We start from the raw sequence: 24,676 nt of genomic DNA on the forward strand, positions 1-24,676 counted from the left end.
TAAAGTACCCAACTGTCAACACCGAACGCGAACCTACCCAAGTTCAGCCCAGAAATCTAAGCTCATAAGCACAGTCGGATTCTACGAAAAAGCATTGGACAATGTTGTCTTGACACTATATGACGGACGCCGAGATAAGTCGAGTAGTTGATCTTAATGAGTTTTTTCGTCTCCAAAGTAGTATGTTTTAATAGCCGAGATGTAAACTAATGACCCATGATAGTTTGTCTTCATGAAGTTATTTTAAGAGGACGAGGTCAAAGAGAATACTGAATTAGAAAGCCAAACCCAACACAAACATCCTAATGAATTGAATAAAAGCACATTTGAAGATTGAATCTCCAGAACCAGATTACTAGGTAAGCCAAAGATACTGAACAGATCAGAAGCAAATAGCCTCTGTTGCGTTGCTGAATGTTTTAATAGTGTTCACTTTATTGTCTCTGTTACACTTCACAGTAGTATGTACTGGCCCCGCTTCGGTTAGTTGCAGCCTGCTGGAGGCTTGCTAGTTCAGGCACTAAATCGGTTACACCGGCAGCAGCTGTTATCGGAGTATATTCGAAACTGCGAACGACACCAGCAGGTAGAGGTGAAGAGACATGGTGGTGATTCGGGTTGAAACGAGAACTGAAGGTCTGCAGTTGCTGAAATGCGAATATTGTAAGCCACTGAAGTAATTAAACGTGAATCAAGGCAAGATCGTTTGCGGACTGTTCTAGTTGACGAATTGTCCACCGCGTGACTGACTTTCTCGCTCATCGTATTGCATTTCTGAACATGCGTGCTTTTGGAGCTCTGCTGGTTCCAGCGCAGCAAAGAATTTCGGTAGCGGATATTACTATCTTCTGTGGTGGCCCTTCTACGGATTTTTTCGGGTGCGCGCCATGAGAAGCTATGACTTTGCGTGCTCACATGAGATTAAAAATCAATCGTCCATTGACGAGCACTGTTGACCGGTTCTAGAAGATAACGGTTCAGAAGTTGATCATGGATATGCGTAATAAGTACTGTAACTGAAATATACACTACACTAATTCATAACACACAGTGTTTATCCTTTCTGTAACATTTTGCAAAGTGACAATAATCGATGATGGCGTCACAGTGATTTCGAACAGTGACAAACCTTGTTGTGGGACATTTTGACCAACTTTATGCGAACACAGCAACAGATAAGGATTCTTCACATCACTTCATAGAGGAAAGCACATTTGGTACATCAAAATTACTTTACCATCTTTATTCCTCTGTCGAAGAGAATTGGATTTTTCAACGACTTTCTGCGTCAGCAGATCACCAGCAGTTGACTTAATTTCATATAAAAGCGCCTGGTTTCACACTAATTCCTGTATGATTATTGCATTAATTTCATCGAGGTCCATCGAGTTTTGTGAAAGCATCACTCGTTAACGTCAAGTGCTTGAAGTAAGGCAGTCACTTTTGGTTGCAGATTGTCTTTTCGCCTATCTTTTATCAGTATCAGGTAAACACTGGTAGAGCCGTACCTCCGAAGAGGCACACTTAAGCGAGTGCGCATGGGTCCATTATTTGTTCACAGATGTGGTCGCCGGACTAAATAACAAAAGATTATACATTCTCATTGGCTTCTTCTACACAGTTTCCCTCCAGTCTAACTGCAATTATTCTGGTAAACGTCTAGGGAAAGAAAACATATTGGAACCGAGCCACCGAGTCACCAGAGCCACTCAGTAATGCATGTTCTTGATTCATGCGGGGATTGGAATCCCTAACGTCCAACATTCAGGTTGAGTACATTAGTGACACAACCAGATTACTCTGAGCTTACCTGAGGCATCACACGTCTGAGAGATGTAATTGATCGGCCCAATGACATGAATGGCTACCCAGTTGTTTATTAGAAATTTTGCCGTCATTGAAGCCATTCAATGGAGAAAACTCGAGAAGCTCCGTACAGTTACTTCAACTTTGTTGGGAACGAATAACAGTGCAACTGACGACACTAGAGAGTTTTGAAGCCGCGACCTTCCGACCTGTGGCTGAAAACTTAACTTTTTGGCCACGTTCTTCTGACCAGCCATGTGATCAGCTCTTACTGTCCCACCTGTGTCAGTCGTTTAACCCGTATCCAACAGCTGACAAAAATTGCTCGGTGGGCTTCAAGCAATTGTAGTGCTACCTGATTAGAAAGTCACGATAGACGGTTTAGCTGATCGACACGACTAGGAGCTCTAGTAGATCGTCGTCCGAGCGGTTGGATAAACTAATCAAATCCTTATTCAGAAGTGATGGTCCATATTCATCCAGCATGTACTGGTATGTGATTGCCAACAACGTTTGCCTCACATTATGAATATCCGTAGTCCAAGCCTTTCCACGTCCAAGGATGTGTACTGTTCGTGGGCTCTACTAAGAGAAATCGACTTCAGTGCCCTTGTCTGTATGCTGGGGGCTGATCAGAATTATTTTGACAGGACAGGAGGAGGACTGTGCAAATGAGTGAAATGAATTCAAGTCGTAGGAGTTCAGTAGTTACATGATTCTGTAGGTTTTCTTTACGAATCCATAGCCATTTTTCAGTGAATATAGCTTTTATGCACTTATTTTCTCTCCACTAATTTTGGGCAATGTTAAGTGGACTGGTAACACCAATGGCATGTACCGTCATAGCCTTTAAAACCAAGGACAATGCTTGAGTGGATTATGTCGGTATTGTTTGTGTACAGAAAATTTTCCCACTATAAGATATGCGCCATACTGACAAGCTGAAGCAAATCATTTACTATGAAAGAGAGAATGGGGCCCATTCTGGTGACTGATAATAGATATGGACAGCATGGAGCTAGAGCTAGAGATCCAAAAGAAAAACCGATCGCATTAGGTGACAAAGACGATATATGGGTTGCCGTTGTAACAAGCGATGGTATAATTGAGCCATGATGTCATCATGAGTCATCGTATCGGTGGTTGAAATTGCCATTGTAAACCACCCGCGCCGTAGAACAGATTCGCTCTCTATCATTTCGTCGAACTAGTAGGCACAGAATCTCACCTGATTTCAGCTGTAATTAACATGGAAATTTTAGCCGAATTTCATGCTTAACAAGCACGGTATTCTGTAACCAGGCGACCCTGGGCGTGACATATCAAGTAAGTTTTTGACTGATATTAATCGCACAATTTACTATAAGGAGAGGAAAACGCAAGGTTTCACCGGAACACCTGACTTATTTTTGACCAAAAAACCACGAGCTTGCGTGCTTGAGTAGCCTTGTGCTGAGATCAAGTGAGTAGTGTCATGTGTTGAATTAGGTTTCCGCATGAATAACCATGGGATTCGTAACGTTTGAGCCATTCCTTATGGGTTTCGTACACTCATATTGCAACCGTTTCAGTCCTGCCAGATAAACTAGGTGATTCTGTAAGCGAAATTTGATCCGTGCTGTGACGCATAGAACACTTTGCACGCCATGTATGCGTATACATCACCATCTGTATATCACAAACTACGTTCGGCATGGCATCGAAATGGCTATCCATGGGATCTTGTGAACGAAGACTGGATATCAGTCCACCACAGGCTGCAGCTGAAATGGCCAGTAACAACCGGTCTAAATAACCTTGACATTCAGACGGGATATCAAAATTGAGCTGATTAGTCGCAGGATGTCCACAACTATCGGCAAAAAGTGCAGTACTACTCGACTAATCCTATGACTCTGATTTACCTTCGTTTCCCTTTGATGGTTTGAAAAATTATTATCCATCATCTGTGGTTGTCAAGCTGGTTGTGTTGGAACAAGTTCGCAGCTTTTTGCGACAAAATGTTCATGAATCATCCAAAATGGCCTTGTCGAAAGATATAGAAAAAAATTCATTGAACCACCCAAACAATAGTACATTTACTCAGCATCTTCTCCTAGGTCCTTTAAACTTTGTCTCACCTTACCGAGGTTCGGGCATCATAAAAGGTTCAACGAAGTTCGACCCTATATTGACCACTCTATCCGTGCTGGTAAAAATGTGTTCACACAGTGCAACTTCTCTGTTCATCCCCGCGGTAACTTTAATGCATATATATATTGTTATCTAGTTGATCTCATTGGTTTTTCTTCTTCTGTCTCGTGAGTTCAATTTGATCGCCCAATAGCATTAGCCAATGATACAGGGAAGTGTTCGAAATCTACGGCGGAATACGACAAGTTTCGTTAGGTCCACAAACTATTTTTTACCTATCCAACTACTATATTGAAAGGATTTTTCTCCCAATACACAAAGAACGCTCGTGATTGGTGAACTCTAAAGGGCAAAGAATTTTGCGGATAGAGCCAGTGAACTTTGTTGAGGTATTCCATTTTTTGAAAACATACCTACCATTAGAAATTAAGGACCGTTCACCTGAATGTTCTGAGCCGCCTATGAACCGCAGTCTAATTCGAAAAATCCAAAGACATGTGACAGCTCAGACATTCACGTCCATGTGAAACTGAGTTGCAAATGAAATTATTCCGGAAAAATGTAGTATGTAGTAGAGATGTTTTTTAATGTGTCTTTTATAATATTGTAGCCTAGTTGTTTTCACAGGTAATGACGTTACACAGTCAACTGTGGCATGTCTGCGGTAGTCATTTCAACCCGCGTTAACCCCTCTTCCCGCACTGTTTCAGGCTAGAGAGATGCCAGCTGGGAAACATATAAGGATATTCCACTTTTGCACGATGCATTTTCGATCAAGCTTGATTTTGTACACGGTTCTAATTGTACAATGCTTTTGAAGATATGGAGTTAAGCCATAAAAATCATCTGGTTGTTCCTCTCGCGAGGCTAGACGTCAGTGCACTAAGACAAACTCTCCTACCGGAGGACAGGTGAGCTCTCATCCACAAAGCACTCTGTAAGATGGCTAGCAGGTCGTTATCCATGCATTTCTGTAGCCTCCATGGATGACTGAGTGTGCATAGACCAAGAGCGTCTAGTAGGAATAGGATAGACTGATCCATATTTCCATCCGATCCGGAGGTATTGCACAGATCACTTTCCGACTCAGATGAAATATAAAGCACCACAACCGGAATGCGTGGTGCAACCTTTCTAAGCGCAGCTTTGAGTTCATAATGGGAGTAAATAAGATGGGTGTTGGGGACTTTACTTTCCACAGCATAGATCAGTCCATTAATAGTCTTCATGACAGGATCAAGTTCCTCACGAAACTCAAGCTCAAACAGCCTTCGCTCACCCGTTGCTGGAGCTCTTGGTTGAAGAAACAAACGACTTGTTAGAATACGACGGAGTTCATCCTTATTTTCATTGTGACGCTCGTTCATATCGGCATACAACAGCACTAGATCGAAAATCAAGTCCTTTGGTTGATTTTTGTCTTCCACTCTAGACCCAACTGACAGTGCATCCAGTGCGTCCTCCACATATGGTGACCTCGCCGAGTGGTGTTTTGAACGACGGTGTCGGTATACATGAGTTCGTTTTGCACTTACCCTTGGTGAAGCTCCGTCATCAGATTGGAAGTCATCGGCAATAATAGGCGGATAAGCTTCCTGTGGTCGCATCGAGGTGTCTAGAACATTGGCTTGCGCATATCCATGGGCACGTAGACTTAGTCCACCTCCATACCCTAAACGCCCAGGAAATATTTGAAGCAACTCAAACGGTCCAACACGTCCATTCAAAAGGCGGGCGAATAAATTAGTAGACAAGTTTCGATCCAGCCCAGAACCAAGGACAGCAAATCGATATTCCTGGTTTAGGCTACCTTGCACGCCTCCGGTACTCCGATGCAATAAGTTGCGTTCATCCTCATTCCACCAGTGTGGTATGAATCGTGGAAGAATAGCGGACTTGAACGCATATGCTCCGGGAATGGAGGATTCGGGTCCCGTTACGTAGGATTGTTTTACCAAACTCAAGGGCACATACTTCTGGAAGCGAAAATAGAAGGATTGAGGATCGCGTTCATACAGCCCCAGTAATTTTTTATCAATTGCATATGGCTGGTTGCACACAACAACGGACCATTTTGTTTGAACAAGTTTTGTCAGCTTTCTACTCCACAGCACGTTATCGGAGGCCAGAATATTCCATTGGCGACAGACTAATGCACAACTCCGCAGGTCTTCACAACTTAAAAACTGGAAAATTCGAAATAGTACTTCCGAGGGAAGTTTATCCATCTGATTGGAATGCCAAGCCTCGGTTTTGTGGTTTGTATTTTCAAAATCAGGTTTCCATTGACATTGTCTTTCTAACGTTGAAATGCTCGAGGTCCGCCTCCAAATATTCTATTTTGATTGGAACCCACAGTCAACCGTGTGCGAGACAAGCAGTAGAACTGGTCAGCTGATTGCATGTGTGAGTGTTATGTGAATGGTTTGAATGCCAGAATTCCAGAACGTGCGAGGCTTTGATGCAGAGTATCTATTCAGAGTCAGTCACCTGATATGCCTAGCTCGTTCATGTCGGTAAAAGCGTATTGAGTTATACGGGCAGGTTTTACTGCTAGTAATTTAAATTGTGGAGTATCTCAACTGATCGGCTTTGAGTAGCAAACTAGATTTTAGGCTTATTCTAGCAGGAGTTGAGGTACGCAAGTAAAAAAATGATAGATTCTGCCGTTTTCAGTGTGAAAGGAATGACCAACTTTGGATCGATAGTATGCGCACACAAATATCCGACAGGAGAGCAAAATATGCGATAATCTTGAGGCTACAAAGCATAGGTTAGGACAGCCTATTCTGTCCCTCATAACCACATAAGTAGAGTACTTTGATGTAGCTGGGCCAATGACCATCTGTTTCTTTTAAACAACATCCAGCACATTTACTCCAATCACGTCCATTTGGGTGAATTGCCAGACATGAATCGGATCAGTACTGATCTCATTTGAGGATTAAATGTCATGCATGTGAAGATGGAGGACGTATGCGCCTTCGGAATTCACACACTTGTGTCTGTTATGTTGGATGATTAAATGTGTGTCTACACCAGGACCATCAAACTGTTAACGCTGAAAAAAACTTTTCTTCCAATTGGAAGGTGCCCATCTTCAAAACTTGCGAGCACAATCCAGTATTGTTCAATCAAGATATGTCTTCTTGGAATACCACACACCATTCTTTGACAGACATGCTCTTTTTTCACAAGCCTATGGATAATCAACGTTCTATTCTAAACCTCCTGTGTTTCTTGCAGTATTCTGAAGTCTGTATTTAAGATGCACGTATTAAAGGTGTTCAGTCGGAAGCACAATACTAATTTCTTGTGGAAAGCCTCTGAAGTGATCTTTCTGAACCAACATTCGTTGCTGCTCAACCGAAGATAAAACTCACTCTGGAGGCTTGTGGAAAACATAAATTAACAATAGAATAAGATCCATAACTACCGGCAACTCGTGATATACCTCACGGACGTATGGGAGTAGCAAGTGAACAGAAGGTCTCAACCACATCGCTTAATATTCACATGAGTTTCGCTGAACCAGATTTCTAGTATGGTAACTTCCTGTCGATATTTTTCTCAGTGTAAACTAAGACCTGCAACCATGGCACATAAGCTTAAGCATGGATCTGTAGCCCAAGCATGGGGACATCGACGATTTGGAATTGTTGAACTGAATAGATATATGAAATCTATGCAAACTAGCCGATTCGCCCTAACCGAATCAATCATTATGAAGCCTCAACAGGTTGACTTTGGATCCCAGACCTGTGGTAATTTGATGCAATCAATCCAGATAAACAACGTACGCAAAGACCTGTGAGACTCCCACACAGAAAGTGAACGATCGAGCCAGTTGATGCTGTGGAAAACTATCTTAGTGTTAGTAGGCATCACAGGTAAGATTCAACAAAATGGTGACATAAGTTATTCCCGAAAAGATGCCCCCATTGAAGAACGAAGGAAGCACTTTTGATACCAGCGTGTTTTTCCAAGCTGCGAAATGACTCGCGGTATCCATCTAAATTTTTGCCCTATAAGGGAAGTGGCAAATGCAAAAAGTTTTTTATTGAATTGCACCGCCATTTACTACCTGCGACAAATGTCTCTTCTCCCCAGTTTATTCACTTGCTGCAGCGACAAGCTGCAACATAAGGCAATACGTACGACTAACTTGTAACACTTGTTTGTGTAAAGCGTCGTAACTTATACATTCGCCAGTGAAAGCACATTTCAGGGCAATGAATTATTCAACCTTTAAAGCTATGAACCCACTGGGGACGTGTTTCTCTTGAATGACAAATCTCTTGGTAATGTACCTTTAAATTTTCGGTATATATATATGTTTAGTTCCCGCTTGCGACTCCAAAAACTGTTTTGGGGTTCTGAGGATCAATTTCTTCAAATGACTAGATAAATTCACGTATGAGTTGAAATCAGAAACTGTAGAAGAGAGAACTGGGTGACTTTGCTGTTTTACAGGCCGTCCGTCTTTTCTCATCTTCAATTAGTCTAACAGTAAATTTGAAAAATAGTAGTCGTTCAGCTGTGACATCTTTTCGGTGCCTATCTACTATGACACCCGAAGTAAGTGAGACATTGTTAAGTTGCCCAGGCCTAGACAGGAGCAGTCGAGACGAGGTTGGGTTAGAGCCACTAACTTTCCGGTAAGTTCGCGCCTTAGCTAATGAGCTGTAAGGTTCAGGGAGTCGGCCTAATGGCTAGTCTGCCACAAACATCCGAAATGACAGTATGAACGACACTGACACCACACGTTCAGTGTCTCCAGCCAATTCATGTGTCATATCTTCCCAATCGTAACTAGAACAACCTTCCCGGAGACGTTTTGGAACACCCACCGGTCCTTTCTTTTGCCATTTGAAATGCGAGCTCTCTTAGGTTTCAGCATGGTCAAAAAGTAGACACTAATAAATTGGTAACTGTGCTTTCAGACTCGATTTAAAGAGTTTTCGAGGAAGTAAAAGAAACGGATGTCGGGGGCGAGAAGTGAAACTAGCAAGAATACATGTTATCATAAACAGGTGAAAATCCAGCTGCGAGCAAGCAGCAAAAACCTGAGGGAGAAAGATTTCTGTCGGGTGCTAGGATGGTCGCTGTCATTACTGATACCGTTCTGTAGTGCGAATGCCTATTGAAATTGCCTCAAACAGACATACACAAAACCTGGACTGGAATATTTGTAGATTTAAATATTTCTATGAGGCTTCTTTGTGGTTGTAAGGGAATTTTCTATTCACGTAACGCATCTAACTAAAAAGCGCTTAACTAAATAAGGTGGGCGGACCTTCATGAAACACTGTTGCTGTGAAAATAAGGGTTACTTCCAAGAGGAATACTGATAAGTTCCGAGGTATTGTAAGTCCAAATGCAACCATGACCCTTCTTTTGAACCGGAGACTTGTGTTGCAGCTGGTAAAAAGGGAGACGGAGGTGAATACCCTGATAACGGTAGGCTCTGGTACTATGGGTGTGACTCGCCTTCCATGGATGATCTGCATTAGTCCTCTTCTGAATGGCTAGAGACTGCAATATATGACAACTAATCAATGTCGTCTGACGTTAATTTTGCCCGTTTTTACACAGATTGCTTGAATGTGTGTCTAAACGTGAAATACCTCCATGATTATGTTTATTCCCTATCAAACAACAAGCCAAGTTCAAAATATTGTGAATTTTCGAAGAACATACAAATTTGGTGGAAGATCCAAATTCAGATCCAATAATAATTTGCACGCTATGTGAATAGGCTTCTTCGCTGGATTCACCGTTATGTAGTATACACAAAATGGTAAATCGGACAAAATTGAGTTTGAGGGCCGTAAAGTTCAGAATGCAGGCGCTTTTGTTGAGCTGTATGGAAAGACGTTTGGTTTAAATTGTAAATTCATAGGGTGCACAGTGTTGAAACTCAGTTAGTCAAAGCAAATGATGTTGATACTGATAATAGTGGTGGTGCTCTTTCTCGTAGCCACATAATCCCTTGAATAACCGCTTTAATATCATTGCTGGCACATTTCTGCAGCCGCCACGGATTCTCCAGTTCAAACAGTCGGAGTCCTGAGATAGGTAGTAACAAAGAACCCCTCCATGAAACAGTATAGTTGGCACCACTGTAACTATCCCGATTTGGCAGTTCAACATTGTTCAAGTTGGAAAGCGAGTTTTTCCGAACCTGGGGTGCAAATGGTTTGAAGCTTATATCCTCTTTAGGCATGATGTACAGAATGAATAAAGGTATTCGTTTGGCGATTTCTTCCGGTAGTCCCCGGAGTACGGCTCGCAATTCATTGTATAAACATGCGCTTTCCTTCATATCATCGCGAGCATCAAGAGCATAGATTATTCCGTTCAGTGTACGCAGAATATTTGACATGTTATCCGTGACACTTAATGATTCAAGTGCTTCCATGTCACTCATTGGGTCGTCCGAACTGGGATGTCGAAATATCCTGCTGGACAGGATCCGTTCTAACTGGGTTTTAAATCGTTGACTCAAATGTCCTCTAAGTGAGTAGATGTAGTGCAAATCAAACACAAAGTCTTCATGAAGGTGCGCGAGAGTATCCGAGCCACTGTGGGTATTTGCATTGGTGGATACAGTCTGACTGCTTGTTTCAGGAAGTGTCAGGACCTTACGGGTACTCATGCGGTGACCAAGTCTTGGACTGGTTTTGTAACAGCTAGTTCCACTGTTGTCACCCGTGCTTTTCTTTGAGGCTGACTGGGTTTGAATCGAAGAATCGTAGGCAGCCAACTGGGCTTGCGCATATAGTCGTAATGTCAGACCAGCTCCAAAGCCCATACGTCCAGGAATCATGTTTACCGGTTCGAAAGATTTTGTCCTTGTATCCACTAGTTTGCTAAAAAGTCTGTTGGTCGCCCGTTGGTCGAATCCCGGACCGAATACGGCAAACCGATATAGAGATCCTGTATTACGATTTTGTTGTCGTGATATGTTAATGGATAGTCTGCAGATGAACCGATTCCACCATTTGGATATGGCTTCTTTCAGTGACTGCCTTGCTGATTGCAATGCTCCAGTCTCTGGCAGTATGTTTTCCATTGAGTGCATTGTCCGTGTTTGATGATCATCCAGCATATGCACAGGGACATACTTGGACAAAAATACGTAGATTTGAGAGGGATGAATTACATTCAGGTCGGAAAAATCTGGAACCTCCTTTGGTTTCTCCTCACAACCTACTACAAACCACCGGTTGCCAAAAAGGTGACAAAGCTTCGTCTGCCAAAGAAATCCGTCTGAAGCAATGTATTCCCAAGAACGACTGACGTTAATGCAACTCAGTAAATCACCAGCACTCAAGTAGCTGAAAATCCGCAGTAGTATTTCGTTTGGAAGATCTTCCATGCTGACATTTTTCTGGTGGTCACCAAGCGACCCATGCGTAGTGGCATTGTTCCTTATTGCTATATCCATTTGCTAGGTTTTGTGTTGGCTTTGTTCATTTGGAAACATCTTCACCCACATAGAGTTCTGATATGAGCTAACATTACACTGGGCGCACTAGAGCAGCTTATCTGTGTTGGCAAAGTCGAGATTAACAAAATCACGTGACTGCTGCTCTACGGCCTATAGTTTTATAGTGCTTCAAACTATTTATTGACTGTCAGGCTTGCTTGACGCTTATTGGTGGAGTTCAGTGAAATCAATACGGTGAACAGAGCATACGTTGAGAGCAAGCATAAGGCGTGTTTAGAATTGCATTTGTTGTGATTTCACCGAGTAACTCGAATTCCCTCCATGAATTTCCTCCTTCGTGCATCCAAGCCGACAAAAACGCGTCATCAGTTGAGATCAGTTGAGCTAAAGTGTCCTGCATTCTTTGCGAGCGGTACTGGCAATTTAATATAAGTATCATTTTTAGCAATGATTTCGAGTGAGGTTGGAAGTAACAGACTCTACTTGGGATCCATCTTGAAAATCTCCCAAAATTCAATCAACTGGTAGTTTCTGGGTCAAAAGCCGTGCTCCATTCTATAGAATAACTTGATAAAGATTTTCTCTATGGAACGATATGGATGAACTCCCCCTCGAAAGCAACGTTGTGATCAACCACTCCTAAAAGAATGAATTTACTGTTTGCTGGAACAACTGTCTTGATTTAGTATAATTTTATCAGCTTCAGATGGCCACTTTGCAAGAAAATGGTTCTCAGGAACTTGGTATTTTTATCTCTAATTATGCATAAGGTGATTAAAGTTAATTAAACTTAATAGTCTTGCCAATCCGTTTATTGGTTATTGAAAACCGTAAGTTCCAAACAGCTGGCCACATTCACAGACGTCGATCTAAAATGCTGAATATATCTTCTTAAAACGGAAATATATTAAGTAAGTTCTTACTATAATCGGAGTCTCACTTACCGATTTCTGATGTAGATTCCGATGAAAATCCTCTAAACGAATTGTGGAGGAATTTCACCGGAACTTTGGGACGAACGCCCTATGGACCACCATCCTATTTACTACTATTATCGTTTGTTTCGTTTATTTTCGAAGAACGTGGCCACAAACGTAAAAAGTAAATGCAAACGATGTGTGTGGAAGGGTACAGGAGAACAGATAAAAAGGGAAAAGTGTCTCATTCGAAGTCATGCTATCAACAGTTCCCAACGTAAATAAAATGTTTGGAATGGAAACGCGTTTCAGACCCAACAATCGAGGGAAGGAAAAACAACACGGAATGCTCTTCAGAGTGCGGCAATCGCTTGCACAGTCAAGACTCTCACGTCAAACAAAAATTGTCCGTCAAACTGGGTCTAGTGTAAGGTTCAATGGCAAAAATGTGCACTCGACACCATGTACCAGGCATAAAAGCTTCGTAAACACGAGACACTGACTGTGATTTTAGGAAGCATCAGCCCAATAACAGCCTTGGCGGATTGAGGAAAATAGACCCCACCATAAAAATTATCATCGGTTGGTGGACCAAAAAGTCGATAACACAACAGATTGCAGCTAGGGCTGAGATTACGGCGAGGGAATATTCATCAGCAGCATACTCCTGCTTCTTTTTATTCCACAGTTATTCCGTGCCCATCCGAGTGTATTCTTACGTCTATCATAGTTGCTCGACGCTCCAGAATAGAAATTAAGTCAGGTTTGATGAAGAACTTCGAAGTAGGTGCACTCAACTCCTCGAAGACGGTGTATCCCAGACGACGGAGACCTTTTGCAAGTTCCCTTGCAACCCGATTATGACGAGCATATCTAGCATTTTGTGTGATTCACAGGACTACAAAATATGTACTAAACGCTCCAGTCGGCCACAGTCTCCACGACAAAAGATCGTCTGGCCACCATGACCACACCCAACGTTTCCAACTTTCGTCCTTAGCAGGTTGCATCGGAGCTGGATAACGCACGGAAATATCCGAGGAAACACTCCATCCAGAAATACAAGCTATCAGAACGAAAGAGGTGAAGAGACCAATTCTTGTAAACCTTAACCATTCAAACTGTTGTGCCTCAAGTAGCCACCAGCTCCTCCTTGGTATACACCACTGACTCAGATAGGAAGGCTGAGATTCCGGACAATCTTGCCAACTGTGGAATCGTTGATCACATTGCGTAGTACTTGGCACCGGGTGGAAGGGAAATTTTCCATACGCGCTCTCCGCTGTATCGCCATTGTTGGTTACCTAACCAGATACCAAGCAGTGGCTTTAGGATGTTGATTAGTAGGTATCAGTTCTCGCTTTTGAAAACCTGTCTGCATCTAAAAATTTTCTCGCATTTACTCAGTTGAATAACTTTCATCTTTCTGACTTTTCACTCACTGCACAGCCTACGCAATATTTAGCAGATGTTTCATAGTTCCATGGCTTGCGCGTCTGACTGCATGGCTTTTTTCCTTCATTCTCCTGCTAACTCTCATAATGGATCATGGGTTGGTGTTGACTATTGTATGTATGCAAGTGTGGTTGTTCATCCGCTTTCCTGGTGTCAAAGCCAAACATATTATCTGGAATTCCCGCAGGAGAAAAATTGTTTTTACTATATTCAGAATTTGCAGACGATATAGACTTTATAGATTTTTATAGGCTTGTCTGAAAGAACTAAAATAGAAACACCAGTCTTGTAGTTGACATGTAAGCCGTGAGTGTTGAATTTCAGTTCACCAGTTCTCTATCACGAAAACGCAAGTATCCCATACACAAAAAAAGATAGGATCAATTAACCAGAAATATATGAGAGTTGTGTTTTTATATGACCTACGGCACTTCAAATTAAGGAGAAGAATTCTGACCGCTTAGTTCACAAGGTGATAGTTGATTCAAATAAATGAACCTTCGCAATTTCTGAAAGGTGGAGCAAGACTACTTACCACTTCTTATGTGTTCGGAGGTTAATGCGACTGGGTAAACTCAGTTACGAAACATTCATCTGAATTATTGAATCACTACTCCTTAGCCGTTGAGTTCACCTAAGACTAATCGTGGCTGGTTAGAAAGATAGTTTAGAACTAGCCAACTCGCTTGTAACATGCTCCGAACGACGGGCTACAACCTCCAAATATTTCCCCCCCCCCACAAACATGCCACACAGGCCTGATTTACATTTTGTACCGAGTTCGACATTTTTGTTTGTTTCAATGTGAGCAAGCTAAATAATTTGCTTTCACTTCAGCTACAACGACGCAGGAAGTAAGCATGCAATCAGTCGTCATATATGTAGTGCAACTAGTCTATCCCATCTTGCTATATCTGTAGATATAACGTCTCAGTCTGATGAAACTCACTGGTTGACGCTGATTCTATAAATGAGATGCAAAGGTGCTCTTGGTACAATATTTCCGCTGGGATAATAGGTATTCAAGCAGAGAAAGGCTGTTGGAGACCCAGGGACTATGCCTACCTGAATGACACCAATCAGCGTAAAATCTATGCGTATGCGATTTAAAAATCGTGGCTGGAATATACCAAACTCTCACTGTATGGCCTAGTCTTGCTACATCCACTTTGAAACAGGGTATCCTCGATGAGGCCTCAGGAAAATACTGGTAACATATAGACTCACCCATTTACCTTTAAGAAAAATGGATTGTGCACAGGTCTAAATGAAGGCAATTTAGACAGATTCGCATAAAACCCTGAAACTGGTCCGCAGAGTAGACTATAATGTAGTAGAATACTTCAAGAGAATGGTTAGCGTGTAGCGATGACCCAAAAAGGCACGGAGGATATAAACGACAGTAACAAAACTGTTGTGCTTGATATACAGTAAGAGTACCATATCGGGGAAGAAAGGTGTATTCAAGCAAACCTGGGTCCAGCGTTAACTTGAGAAAATATAAAGGATATAAAGCACCACTATGTAAAATATAGCCATCCCGCATTCATTCTGGTTTCATAAGATCAAAATAAAGTCAAAATTTACATGATTGTACACCTGTAAAACAGAGGCCAATGTGTTTGTACAAGGTAGGCGGATTCCTGTTCCAAACGTATCGGAAACTTTTTTTGACAGGTTACATTTGAAAACTGTTATCTTGTTCATTGACTACTGTATTCCAATAGCCTGCCTTTTGGATGGTAAAATTTGTAGTCTAAGGTATTATATCAAGATCTTATTAGCAATTTCGAGCCTGTATATATTCTGCACCTATTAATTTCTCTCACCATTCTGGTTCCCGCTGCTTCATACGTATTTGCACCGCTACTACTATTTGGATACTGTTAATTCGGATATTGTGTTTCGAATAGTGTAGATAAGACCAACTGCACGGTCTATGTTGAAAAGGTCTCAAATTTTTTGTTCTCTGTGTGTTATCCCTTCCCATAACCGATTAGATCACCTACAAGGTTTATAACGAGATTTATGAGTCGGGTGCAGAATTTAAACCACCCTCAGAGGGTTTGTGAAATATGATAATACGTAAGAGTTTGGTTAATTATGGGAATCGCAACTAGATGGCTGGTTTCATTTTTATTTGAACTACAAAACGCACCACACAGTTGACTTAGAAACCGACCGCAGTATATCAGCAACCCTTAGTACACTAGGTAAGGACATTTAACTTCGTATAACTTCGGAAAGATCAAGGAGTTCTGGACGAGCATGAAATCTACACATTCAGGCGATCGGAACAATCCCGAAAGGGAGTGACTTTATGGAAATATTTTATGCTACTGTAACTTGAGCAGTAGCCAATTCTGTACAAATTTAGTGTTGCGACAAGCCATAGTAGGACCCAATTGATTTTTCAACGCTTTATTGAATGGATTATGCTTCACTGCTTTCGTACTTCTCCAGCGTATCCTTTTGAGATTTACTCTGGTAAAAATGCAGCTGGTGACACCTCATGTGGCTCGGTGCCTTCACTGGGTGTTTTAATGAGGACAAGCTCTGAAAAAATGCAATAAGGGTCTCCTCCAGCTTTGATTTTATGAAAAACAAATTGCGCATATCCAGCAAAAGTATGCTTTGCGTAGAAGCTATTGATTTGTGCCTGTCTAGCAGAAATGCAAGCTGGTAAATAAATAAGGGCATTATTATTATTATTATCAAATATTCGGTTTCAGAATAACTCAAATGACATTTTAGCTGGCCAAACGTATTTCAACCTAATTTTGATAAATTCTTATTGTCTACTACTAGGCTTGATTTCACCTATACAAAAAATGCCTTACAACACTCTTATAATATCTTTGTCGAAAATGGGAAGAACTTTCGACAATTTTCTTAATATTCCGCTCATCTGTCTGGTATACATGAAATCGACGTCCGGCGTGATTTATTATTGATAGATTTTATTTTTGTGAATCCAGATCAATAAACTCTGATTAGTATGACTCATTTTTCTGTCGCTAATGATAATTATGCTGAATTTCATTGATTACATAATACCAAAACGTTCCATGAAACTAAATGAACCATCAAAATGTTGGCTGGAATCGACTTGGTATTCGGATGCCAGTTTATATAAATAAATTTTAAGGGATTCAGCTAAACTGGAATGACTGGAAGCAGATTATTTTCGATTAGTGCCGGGTGACCTGAGATGGGAAAATACCTCGTTTAGTTTGCTTAACGTCTCCCAGTATATACTGCTCTGTTTGATGGGTGTTTCAATGCCCTTTCCTAGTCTTATTCCGTGGTTTTTAAGAAAATGTTTGACCTCTGAGAAAGATTCTACGTTTCTCTGCTTTCTAAGTATTTGTCGGTTTTCTCTAACGCAAATAACCTCAACCGATCAATTTGAACATTGTCATTTTTTTCTCTTCTATTTTAACGTCAAATTACAGATGAGTTTAGGCGAGGGTTGACCCACTCAGTATGGCACTGGTATTCCAGGATTTTCAACTGCCTTACAATCGCACTTACAATAGCATTTAAGAGCAACATTTCATAATGTCTTAATTTGTCAGTAAAACTGAAGTTCTTCCTGTGTTTGAAATGAATGTGTTGGAATCTGTACCAAACAGGATAATCATTTATTCTGGTTGAGCGCGCTCACTTCTATATTCATATTTCATCACCAAGAGACCATGTCATATTTGAACTGAAGGTTCACTCAAGTCGTACACTTACCTGGAGTTGAGACAACGGTGTTCTTGAACGCAGAGATATACGTCTCCTAGCACAAGCCAAAGAAGGCGTAAATTTTAAACTACTGATCGACAAAATGTCTGAAAGCGGCAGGCGTGCCAAACCCTACAATTTGCGGTTTTCAACGGGGTTCGTGTTCCATCCTAATGAGGATCACCGTCTCACCTGAAAGGGAAAAGCAGTGTGCACTCTTCAAATTTACGTGCTTAAACAAGTAACTACTGGGGCTCTTGACGTAATAACACAAATACGTCCATAAAACGGCGGCCCTTTTCCGAGGGTGATTGTACCCTGCATGGAAATGCTACCATAGCAAGAGACCACCACTATGGAAGCAGCATCTGAAATGACAGCAAAAATTCGACTTTGTACCACGGCAAACGATGAATGTCTTTTGGCTGCTGGCAAAGATAAGTTCAAGCTTAGTGAATAGATATGTATGAATATGTATGTATGAATGTATGAATATGTATGTATGAATAGATATGTATGCTTGTAAACAACTTTTCAAAAACATCCATTCTACGACTGAGCATGTTGAAATGAAAAAAATTCAACTCGCTCCGACAATGAACCCACAAATCCCTGTCCAAATTTGGATTGGACAGTTCCCGTTGTCCATGCAGTTTAAAGAAGCACTGGGTCTCAACCGTATGAGAGCTGCCCCTGGGAGGTTTAGGGAGTCCGAGCAAGAGAATGAAAGCCCCATACATTAAAGCGTTAGTCTCTAAGATGTTGCTTCATGGTCTAAGTGATCTGCTTGTTTATCTGACAATCCTCTTGCTAGTTTACTGTCGCCCAGTAATTTTGGCCAAGGTGTGACCAGAATGGCTGTTTTGGCAACGCAAAACGCGATGGACATTTTTTAATACCACCACCAAAATTTTATTCCCACAGAAGGTCAATTTCTTCCAAAACCAACCGGTTGAAACCTGTGTGTATAAGGATAGTCTTATGTGTTTTTTCCGTAAACTTAAACCCGCGCTTGCGTTACACAATCGAAACGCTTGAAAAAGTTGCTTTATTCTCCTATTCATTAATCCACTCCCATCCTTTGGGGAATACGCCTTGCAAACAGGCCATCAGAGGCTTGCTTGACAACCGAACAATCGATTAATTAAAAAAACTGTCACACGCCGTCGCATTCTCAGACCGCTTAAAGTGTTGTTTTGTTTTGTTGTGTAATGGAATTGCATCTTTCCTAGGTGCGTTCTTTTTTCTTCGGGCTATGGTTGTTTTACGCAAAATATTCGTTTTTCATCACTTTGGAGGTGGTACCATGACTGGATTTTCAGCTTATTACGTTTTGTTTATCGTGGTGATTCTTTTTATTAGATCAACTTCCGGGAATGATCCATTTCTCCTGCTTTTAATAGCCTGGAATTTTAGGTAACAGCAGCACAGGTTAATCCTGTTGTTAACAGTTCTCGGAAGCTTGGACTGATGTGAGCTTTACTGTTGTTAGTCATAGAATCTATACGGCTGGCATGGCCGGTCTGAATCCCATACGTTTTCCACCGTAGCTCGGTTTAATTCATTTATGCGCACTTGGTTGAGTGCCTGAGCTTTGAACAGTAAACCTGAGAACCGCCGAACTAGGTAGTAACAGAGGTACTAAGAAAGTTGCTCTTCCTCGACTTTACAAGTCTACTGCTTTATGTCAGACAGTCCAGAGTGAATACATCATGCAGTATGACTTTCCAAGTTCTCCTTTGCTTCTCCTTAGCCTAGCCATGAACAATTAAAGGTCTCACTATAACTAAAACGCACAAAGTGTTTCAGATGCGTCTTGATCTTGAAACTGTTAACTTTCCTCTTCTTATCTATTGTCTAATTCTGGTCTTCTTACTAATGTACCCCTTGGAAGGAAACCTAAATTTCGACACCCTCGATCTTGGACACCTCATTCCAGGTGACAGTTTCGAGTTTCTTTCCGCTGCGCTTCAATTCCCAGGAGGTAAGCTTACTGCAACCAAAAGCACAACACATTTTAAATCTCCTTAGCGTCTGTTTACTTCCAAAGAATCAACACTATATTAGGACTATTCTATTTTGTTCATTTATATCCGCCGGTCGGTTGTCACGTTCGGCCGCTGATCTCAGAAATTTCGCCTACGTAATCTGGCTCAATGGTGATGCGCTTCTGTCTGTTGGGCCTGGTAAAACCTATTGAAACTCATCCTGACAATTGCCTGTTTGTCACTATGTAAAATTAAGTCGCCTTCCTAACTCTCCGTATTTTGTGCTTAATTTTTAAATTTGAAAAACTGCCACAAGAATTACGCATCCCTGGTGGTGAAGATTATAATGATTATCATATGATTATCATATGATTATCATATAGGTTCCCCGTGCAACATTGGCATTTGTCAGTTGCATATAAGAATAGTCGCCAAATGCGTCCGCTGTGCACTCCAAGTATTTCATCAGCTACAAATGAATTTGTTCAAAATGCTCGGATGTCATCGAAGTTCCAATGCAGTTTTGTGGGAAGTAGCTCACCACCCGTCAAGGATACCATCTCATTCACGAAATTATTTGAAGAAAGTTTACTGTAGTCGGCATACTTTTTCTGGCCCACAGGACTGGAGAGAAGTGCAGATAGTGTCAGAAGAATCCAAGGTTTATGATGTAGACTGGTAGCGTTGCCACCGCGAATCCAAGACACACTCATAAAACCGGTAATTCATTACGCAGATTACCCCGTTTTAGTGTGTCTCTGAATGAAGCTCTCACTGTTGTGTATCCGCATGTTAATCTTTTATGAAAGATCAGGTGTCGATGGGCGACACCTAAAGATGAAAAGTCAAGCGTAGTTTTATTTCTTCACATATTTGGTGTAAGCTTTGCATGATGGAGTCCCAAATGAAGAATACCTCTCAACAAAGGCAACCTCAAAATTGACTTTTAGCTCTTCAGTAAAAATCGTTTACTTCTTAGAACGAACATTCAAACCAAAAAGAGAGAGTCACTGTGAGAACAGTCACTGTTTGGTAACGCACATCATCCTGACTCTAATACAAATTCCAACAAGGATGGAATCGTAAAAGCACACTCACTCGTCACTGGATACTTCGCGAGTTATCTGTTAAAGCCGATTCTAAAAATGCGCTTTCATCAGTTCTCACCTCAGGCTTTTCGTGCTGTGACAATTCCTATGGTAGATAATTCCCAAGCCGCAGACTCACACACAAACTTATATGAATAGGATTACCTCTAGTCTTTAATATGGCAGAACATATGTTAAAGAAAATTCTTGAACAAGTCACTACCGGTTCTGTCCTCTTTAATACTCACCATTTAGACCCAGTCCTTGAATTCCAAACAATTCGTTTTCACACAAAATTAGCGGTGAACAGTTAGTTTTAAGTCAAGAGAATGTTGAAAGAAAACTCTATTGTAGGTTGGTTGCACCCCTGCCTTTTAACCGAATCTGCTTCATTTTTGCTTTTATTCTAAAAATTACATAGAAATCGGCTCATTTCCCTTGATTTCAGGTTTTGGCTGAAAAGAAGCTTCGTACTTGGCACGGAAATCCCATCTTGGAGGGTCTCAGTGGTTTACGGTCTAAAAGTATGATGGCTGAAATGATTGGGAAACTGTATGAGAGAGAAACTGTATGTGAGAAAGTGAATGGTTGCACGAAATTCCAACTATTCAACTCAATTTTCCTGGGCTCACAAACCTTTACTCTAAAGAGAAATTTCCTCTAGTTGAGAATGGATTGTATTTTTAACTAATAGGAGGTGTTTGACATGGGAGGAAGCAAAATGTTTCTTCCAAACACCATAACCCATGTGCTGAATCCCAATGGAACGGACGCATACCAGGCTTGACATACTTGCCTTGTTTGACCGACGGCTTTTCACTTGTATTTTCTCCATTCTTCATGGCCGTGTGTCATGACACCGTACGGCAAACCAAGGATAACTCGTGTTTTCATTGCCAGGAAATATGTGAATCTCAATTGCATGATGCATTTTTCCCCCAACCCAGCAACATCAGCCTTTGTGAAGGTATTTCAGGTATGAACTACCTTGCAGTTCACATGAGTGCCAAGATGGAAACACCCTCCGCCGGCAAGTAAAGTCTTCACGATCTTCATCGTGAAAATGGTCAACAGCTGCCGATCAGTCGCCGCAAAAAAGCGTCTTACCAAAAGCAGGAAGGAAGAAAAAGAGTGGGGAAGTAGTGAAATACCCAGCCTAGGGAAAGCGATCACTTTAAAGGTACCTACATCTGTGAGCATATTACCACCATGTGAAATCAAGCCATAGTTAGCAAAATCGATCCAATCACTTTAAATGCAACACAGATCAAACAGTGGAATTTGAAGTGGCTACTGATGTTGCCAAGAAGGATAGTGGCCAGTTTAATTTCTCCTTCTGTAACCATGGCTCTTTCATTATTGAACAAGAGTAATGTTATCTTTTCTAGACAATAGTCTGACATCCTTAGTACATGTCCAACTACATTAACTTGCCAAACCAGAAGTCACTTCTTTTGCTCTTCTTATTTATAGTGCGATCGTTTACATATCGCCTAGCTCCAGAACCTGCACAACCACCCGACTTGTTCTGAGTTATGTAAACTGCAATAATCAAACAATTAAAAATCCTCGGGATCATTGGGATTGTATTTAATGTTCTGACCTCAGGCTAAGAGGGCTTTGACACCTGGGGACACATCAAAACTTTGGAAGGTTAGGCCGTTTTAAAAGTACAAAAAGTTGCATACCCATCTGGTTTTCAGAAGAAAACTCACCTGAATCCCAACTGAATTCCTCATCAATGATGTTTATTCAACTGAATTTGCTGCAACTGACCGCCTCATTTCCCAGTTGAAAAGATATTCGAGGTACCACAATACTCTGAGCGAATACATACATATGCTCAAATATAGATAAGCTTCTCAGTATAGTGATTTTATTTTCCGGACCACGATGGACGAAAGTACTAGCCACGATTTGCGCATAATCTGTTCTGGCTTTCACTGCACTGTCACACACCAAGAGCTGCAAAGACACGGATGGGTTGACCGGTGTATTTGCGAACCCGTGTACAAGTTCAAATTGATTAACATTTTAAGATGACTAATGACGCAGTCAAGGGGATGCGCAGTAAATAGCACTGAATAAACAGATAACAAAGTAATTTAGGCGAGTGAATGAAACCGGTACAGCGGTGCTGTCATCTGAGCTCAACACATAACTTCCGAAAGTTAAACATAATCCATGAGCTAAGGGAGCACAGCAAATGAAAGCCCACAACATAAACAAGTGCATTAACAAAGCCGTGTGGATGAGAGCCATAAAAAACGATTAAGAGCGAAAACAAAACGTGTTGAAAATGTAAGGCAAAGTAAAACGAAGCTGTCAGCGGTTTAAGAAAGTGCATGTCAAGCGGTAGTTATTCTTTTGAGTAAAAAAGCATGCCCACTTCAGTTGGCCTAGATTTTGTAGCGTGTTTTTTCCTGAAACTGTTAAAAATATCTTAAAAGTACTAGAACGGATCAGTAACGTATAAAGTTGCATCAACCGAGCTCATCAATTATTTGGTCGATCTCCAAAAATTGCAAAAGAATCATTTTGTATGATAAGATCTCATTGTTGCTGTCAATTCTACCGAATGATTTATATTAACGAGTTTCACCCTTGTAATATGTAAAAAGAGATGCATTTCTATCCGGCTAGGAAAACTACAACAAGTATCGTCGCTTTAAAAGTAGTTATTTTGTTTTTGTAGTAGAAATGTTTGCTCAGAACGTTGTATTATCCATCGCTGTTGGTGAATCACATCTGCCACACACTACGAGGTTCCAAAATGAAAAATGCTTTTGGGGACCTGGCTTATTTTCACTAAGTAGCTCGAACGAAAGTATATCGCTTTCGCCAAAATGAGGTTAAGATGCTTGTTGCAGAACATATGCTTCCATCTTTCAACAAGATCGGCTAACAAAATGGACCTATAGAAAACTGCGTGTAGGTACTAGGGGTTGTCAAGCATTTACAAGACATGCGTGGTAACAGTACGAAAAACGTCCATGCATCATTCATCTTCTGCCACTATAACCATCGACATCAGTGGCTTTTTATGCAGTGGTACACCAAAGACATGGATTTATCGTATTTTAAAAAGGAACAGTGTGTGCTTGCCTCGTGCACGAAAGTGACATTTACTAACTTGGTGTGCATCAATTTAGCCTATCAAACACAAAAGCAATCAAGGTATACCTTCCTTATTAGCTAAGATCTCTGTACAGAAATGAAATGGCGGGACTGTAGACCCACAGACCTTGTCCATGACCTAATCATCTGCACGCAATGGTTCCTGACATCGTGATCTCAATCTGGCCCAGAATTGTTACAAAGTAAGATTTGTGCTCAGCTTGTTAATCAGCACCTAAGTTTTACGTAACACGCCTGCACAAGGCTTAAAGCAGAACGATACAGCCCTCTTTTCGCACAGCTGCCTTTCTTAATTGCAACCAGTCCTTTAATGGTGACACTTTTCATGGACCTGTACGACCTAAAGAAAAATGCATGGATTGAAATTCCACTTGTTCAGTCCACAGAGCAATCAGATTTTTTACCATTTTTGAACTTAGGTCTTTCGTGTAATATCAGTCACTGCATGGCTAAAGTGTCAGATAGTTTTATCAACTAAATATTGGGGGTGTTAAAACATGTACTTGTTCATCATTTGACGTACTAGTCTACCAACTAGAGCACCCGCTACTATCAGGAGAGTAACATTTGCTCAACTTTGAAAATTTTACAGAGAAAAGCAGCTTCCAAATTCACTTTGGATTTTATTTACACTCTCTAGGTCCCCGCAGAAAGCTCCACGATTGTGCGTTTGCTCAAAGTGTTTACCGATTGGTATCTTTTAAGGCTAATGTCAAGCTTTAGCATTATAGTGATTATAAAATTGGATCAGGTGACAGTCTTTTACCGATTTCCTCCATCGTCTAAGAGAACCTTATTGCACTCTTCGTGTTTGATTAACTTCCTTAGCGATGTTTGCATCATGAGAATGCCAGCATAACCGATAAATACGGCGTCAAATTTAGGCATCAGATATGACTATAAAATGACAGCTGTGGATTGTTCATCATCGTCCCATGTCTCGTCAAACCAGCTAAAACCAGCACC

General features: G+C 41.2%; 2 protein-coding genes across 2 annotated transcripts; both read right to left on the minus strand.

Annotated features, from left to right (window-relative positions):
• Nucleotides 1-4,781: 4,781 nt before the first annotated feature.
• Nucleotides 4,782-6,167, minus strand: T265_00550 (hypothetical protein; the record flags this gene model as incomplete). The annotated part of the gene is made up of 1 exon (XM_009164354.1): nucleotides 4,782-6,167. The coding sequence occupies one exon, from the start codon at nucleotides 6,165-6,167 to the stop codon at nucleotides 4,782-4,784; it is 1,386 nt and encodes a 461-aa protein (XP_009162618.1).
• Nucleotides 6,168-9,859: 3,692 nt separating this feature from the next.
• On the minus strand, nucleotides 9,860-11,320 carry T265_00551 (hypothetical protein; the record flags this gene model as incomplete). Its single annotated transcript, XM_009164355.1, has 1 exon — nucleotides 9,860-11,320. One exon carries the CDS (start codon nucleotides 11,318-11,320, stop codon nucleotides 9,860-9,862), a length of 1,461 nt encoding a protein of 486 aa, XP_009162619.1.
• Nucleotides 11,321-24,676: the final 13,356 nt, after the last annotated feature.

The sequence above is a fragment of the Opisthorchis viverrini genome, assembly GCF_000715545.1.
Source record: "Opisthorchis viverrini unplaced genomic scaffold opera_v5_5, whole genome shotgun sequence".
NCBI classification, from domain to species: Eukaryota; Metazoa; Platyhelminthes; class Trematoda; order Opisthorchiida; family Opisthorchiidae; genus Opisthorchis; species Opisthorchis viverrini.